At 40.6% G+C, this 5,176-nt stretch overlaps 1 protein-coding gene across 1 annotated transcript in view; it reads right to left on the minus strand.

Moving 5' to 3' along the window:
• cog3 (component of oligomeric golgi complex 3) overlaps window positions 1–4,425 on the minus strand; it is a 12,377-nt gene extending 7,952 nt beyond the window's left edge. Inside the window, exons 1-9 of the mRNA XM_053627781.1 lie at window positions 4,216–4,425; window positions 2,820–2,966; window positions 2,643–2,704; window positions 1,992–2,157; window positions 1,664–1,738; window positions 1,137–1,229; window positions 691–816; window positions 396–476; window positions 1–13 (exon numbers count right to left, since the gene is read on the minus strand). The exon at window positions 1–13 is cut by the window's left edge and continues 31 nt beyond it. Of these exons, the coding sequence (XP_053483756.1) occupies window positions 1–13; window positions 396–476; window positions 691–816; window positions 1,137–1,229; window positions 1,664–1,738; window positions 1,992–2,157; window positions 2,643–2,704; window positions 2,820–2,966; window positions 4,216–4,416 (964 nt within the window). The 5' untranslated portion in view covers window positions 4,417–4,425. The remainder of the gene's footprint in view (window positions 14–395; window positions 477–690; window positions 817–1,136; window positions 1,230–1,663; window positions 1,739–1,991; window positions 2,158–2,642; window positions 2,705–2,819; window positions 2,967–4,215) is intronic.
• Window positions 4,426–5,176: the final 751 nt, after the last annotated feature.

Below are 5,176 nucleotides of genomic sequence, written 5' to 3' on the forward strand. Positions count from 1 at the left end.
GCTCGATTAGCGTCTGAAACCAGAGACAGATCAATTAGGATTATCATCAATAACGAGGAACAGGAACATCGTTTCTATGAAGCCTGGATTCATAAATCATTATAAATGTGCTAATAATGCTTAGTTAGATGTTTTAATGCTAGATATTTATTTAATTTAAAGTGATTCAACAGTTTTTAACAGTTTAACATTAAAAACATTCAACCTTACACTAACGTCAGCTTAATTACAGTAATGACTTAATAAGAGTTGTTTACATTTATCTTTTGTATTTTTGCTAATATTCTGCCTCAAAATGATATATTCTGACTTCTGATTTATGCGAGTATGTAAACAAAGTGTGTATAAGTGTGTGTGGTGTGAGTGTGTGTGTGTGGTGTATGTGTGTGTGTTACTCTGAGCTTCGGTGCTGCCGCTCGGAATTTCACATAGTACAGCGTGAAGGCGTTGTCTGCGTTCGCCGCGGCCACAGGGTCCTGATCCAACATACAATCAAGAATTACAGAAAATATAATGTTTATACTTGCAAGTTATAACAAAAAAATGATAAATCGTGTAAAAACATCACTCTGGTTATATTACCACCGGGACAGCTTCGGAACAGCAGCTACAAAACTGATTAATAATAATAATAATAATAATAATAATAATAATAATAATAATAATAATAAAGTGTTATAATTTGCGCACCCGCTTTGTGAGCTGATTTGTGAGGTTCTGTAACGTGTTGATGATGTGAGTCTTCAGGAGATGCAAAGCTTTAGACAAACACTGCCTGAATTTGGCGAGGTAAACCGGATAATCCTTAAAGTTCGGCTGTGGGAAAGAGCGAAAAGGTGGATTTTATATTAATAAATAAAATACAATAAACTCTTAATTTGACAGAAGCTTAAATATACATAGAAATGTATAAGCAGTAATTAAATGAAATAAAACACTATCCTGTTTTATATCCAATTCTATAAAATAGATCAGTTAGTCATTATTACTATTATTGTTATTATTATTATTATAAATTGCTAGGACAAACATAAAAAACATACTTTAAAACACAGAGTTTTATAAACAGGCAGAAAGTAGCCAAATATGTGAAAATAAAAAGAAATAAATCTAAACGAATGACTTTTCTAACTTACATGCGATGAAACGTACTCGATGCAGTCGTCTAGTTTGGAGAGCAGCGGTATAAACCCCTCGCTGTTCACCGACAACGTGGGCGAGTTCAGCTTCTGCACAGATCACATGATCCACCGCCATCATTTACATTTACAGGTGAAAGCTTACTCCAGAAATGATTAAAAAAAACCTGTTTATGCGGAACGTCCCTGTGAATGACTTGTTACCATAGAAACGATAACATATAAAGAAACGTGTGCATCCGGTCAGAGCCGCTGTCACAGACAATGAATCAACACCTATGACCAATCAGCATCCAGCACTGTGGGATAGCGTGGCTTAACACTCACACAGAGAGAGAGGGAGAGAGAGACACAGAGAGAAAGAGAGGTAGAGAGAGAGACAGACATAGAGAGAAAGAGAGGGAGAGGGAGGGAGAGACAGTGAGACAGAGAGAGAGAGAAAGAAAGTGAGAGAGCAAGACAGAGAGAGAGAGAGACAGAGGGAAAGAGAGAGAGAGAGGGAGAGGAAATGAGTCGTACGTTACCGTGTTTATGTTCTCCAGTTCATTAAAGTATGAGAGTTTCTGCTGGATGCTTTCGGCCAGGTCCACTAGTTCTGACTAGAAGAGGAGAGAAATAAGATAAAGATGACATTAAAATTTCAACAGCCATGTGAGAGAGAAACAATAAAACTAATCAATGTTAATGACTGTTCACAGAAATAAAAACAAAATCACAAAAACAAATACAGGGGTTCCTAATAAAATGGACAGTGATGCACGCACACATACGCACACATGCACGCACACGCACGCACGCATACGCACGCACACGCACGCACGCACGCACGCACGCACACACGCACGCACGCACCTGCTCCTTCAGTAGCTGTTCACAGGCCTCGTGAAGCGTTCCTGTCTTTGTGGAAACAAATAAATATTGTTTTTGCAGAGAATCCAAATGATTAAGAGCCTCATTAACGTCTGTTAAAATGGCGTCACACTGCTCCTGATAACCGCTCAAACACTCCCGCGTTGTCCTGCAGAGAGAGAGGGAGAGAGGGAAAGAGAGAGAGGGAGAGAAATAATACAAATTAACATTATTGATAATAATTGAAGCACACAAAAAAAAGTTTCCTCTACAACTGATTGCATCATTATAACACGACTGATTTGAAGTCTTTCATCATCTTATAGTTTAAAATCAATACACACTTGTTTTTATCCTGTTTTTCAAAATAGCATCATTCTCCTGGAGAAAGAGAATAAATAGACTGAGAGAAATGACGTGTGGGAGGGAAAAGGGAAAGAGAGAAAGAACAAAAGAAAGAAGGATCGATTCGATTTCTCCAAACAAACAAAAACACCCAGGTTCAGGTTTTTAACGCTTAATGGCCTAAATTGTTGTTATGGTTACAGTAGGAGTGATCACCTGCCAGCCAATCAGATACGAGTGTTTGCTGTGGCTACGGTGTAAAATGGGGTAACGCGTGATGGCGGATGTTTAGAACTACACAATACACACCGGTATTTAGCGCCTTCTTCCTGGTCCATGTGAGTCTGCAGTTTGGAGAACCAGGAGAAGAACTGCAGGAAATAAAAGAATCAGGAAGTTAAACATTCAGATCTTTATTAGCATAATGCATGGATTAGGGTACGAGAACCGAAAAACTTCCCACAATGCCGTTCGAAACGCTCCTACCTGCTGAGCCGTCTCTATCCGGTCGTTCTCCAGCTGCAGTGTCTGGAATCCCTTCGTTAACACGTCCTCTGTGGACGCAGGAACGGCAGCCATGAACGGAGAGAGCAGAGAGCGAGAAGATAGGACGCACAGATCCTCGATCGGCAGCTGGAAGAAGCAAAAAACGTAAGGAGGCGGGGCATTACAGATTATAAACAGTATGAGTAAGGAGGCGGGGCATTACAGATTCTAAACAGTATGAGTAAGGAGGCGGGGCGTTACAGATTATAAACAGTATGAGTAAGGAGGCGGGGCGTTGCAGATTATAAACATTATGAGTAAGGAGGCGGGGCGTTGCAGATTATAAACAGTATGAGTAAGGAGGCGGGGCGTTGCAGATTATAAACAGTATGAGTAAGGAGGCGGGGCGTTACAGATCATAAACATTATGAGTAAGGAGGCGGGGCGTTACAGATTATAAACAGTATGAGTAAGGAGGCGGGGCGTTGCAGATTATAAACAGTATGAGTAAGGAGGCGGGGCGTTGCAGATTATAAACAGTATGAGTAAGGAGGCGGGGCGTTACAGATTATAAACAGTATGAGTAAGGAGGCGGGGCGTTGCAGATTATAAACAGTATGAGTAAGGAGGCGGGGCGTTACAGATTATAAACAGTATGAGTAAGGAGGCGGGGCGTTACAGATTATAAACAGTATGAGTAAAGATGCGGGGCGTTACAGATTATAAACAGTATGAGTAAAGAGGCGGGGCGTTACAGATCATAAACAGTGTATGTAAGGAGGCAGGGCATTACAGATCAAACAGTGTATGTAAGGAGGCGGGGCGTTACAGATTATAAACATTACGAGTAAGGAGGCGGGGCGTAAACTAGGAGGCGGGGCGTTACAGAAGCATCATCAGTATTATATTGTGTTTAAATGGTATTTCAGAGCACCAGCTGATTTTTTTACTCAGTGCAGCTTGTCACCGAAATTCTCCCGGATATATAACAGGACTGCACATGATTATTGTGCTTATTATAAATACGTCTAAAGTAAACATTACAATTCACTGACCGTGTAACTCAAAATGCCGGCGTTTTAAATGAATTTAGATTAAGTGCTAGGTTGCTAGCTAACATGTACAGCACTTCGGTTACGTCCCAAATCACACACTGCTCTAATATGTAGTATATCTATATAATACGCTACCACGACTTAACATATAACGTTACTTTATATATGTAGTAACAACGTAGCTGATTAAAGTGCATGTTTTACGGTGTACACTGACTGTTTTTTTTTTACTCTAAGGAAACACACTACATACTTTTAAACATTGCGTAGTTCTCGTACACTATGAAGTGCGGTAGTGCGCGGTTTGGGACGCAACCTGTCCACGGCTAACTGACGCTCACCTCTGCGGGAACGGGGAGAGTCTCGGCGGCGGAGCGGATCTCCAGGACCGAGTCCCTCTGTTTGTCCGTGAGCGGCGCCATGGGCTCAGAGCTCCGGTCCCAGAGAGCGAGCTTCTCCCGCGTCTCTTTATCCGCAAGTTCCGGGAGACACTGCTCCGTGGACGCCATCTTGCCGCCTACATCAACACTCAACGTCATCATAAAAGCTCCGCTTCCGGGTTTGGGGGCGGGGATACACGCACGTCACAAACGCTCAGCAGCCCGTGATTGGTCAGAGCGTTCCTGCGGTTATTGTTTTTACATATATGTCGTATTTTTTGCAAATTATTTTGTACTTTTATACTTTTTTTTCTGCTAATTTTTATGTACAATTATTTTGGAAGTTAATAATATATATAATAAAACATTTTTAAAAAGAGCTAAACTGTATTATTTAATGTTACTAATAAGACTACATAAAAGATTTAAATGAGATGAAATTAAAGGTGCAGTAACTGGTTTTTTAGTCTTACTAATAATACGGATAAGATGGAAAAATATGTAGAACGTGATTAAAAACGAGTGTTGTGACATCGGAATAAAAGTATTCCCAGTTTGGAAAACTGCGTTATGGTCCTGAATGCATGTATGTGTTTACATATGCCCTCCTGTCAGTCATTTTATAGACACTCCCTCACACCCCTTCACTCCGCCCCCTGCTAACATGCTAATACCTCAGCTTAGTGCTCATAAAAGCTTATTATGAAGTAAAAAAGGACCACATTCATGACCATTCTCATAAATCATTATTTGTGGCTTTATAGTGTTATATAGTGAACTTGAAGGTGATATCATGTCGGGCCTTGCTAATGCTAACTCTAGTTGCTTTGTGCTCAGGGGTGGGGAAAGGGGAAAGGGGGGTGGGCTCATAGAGTAAAAAAAAAACAAAAAAAACATTCCAGACTTATTCAGCTCCGCCTTC

This window comes from Ictalurus furcatus, chromosome 6 (assembly GCF_023375685.1).
Source record: "Ictalurus furcatus strain D&B chromosome 6, Billie_1.0, whole genome shotgun sequence".
Lineage (NCBI taxonomy): Eukaryota > Metazoa > Chordata > Actinopteri > Siluriformes > Ictaluridae > Ictalurus > Ictalurus furcatus.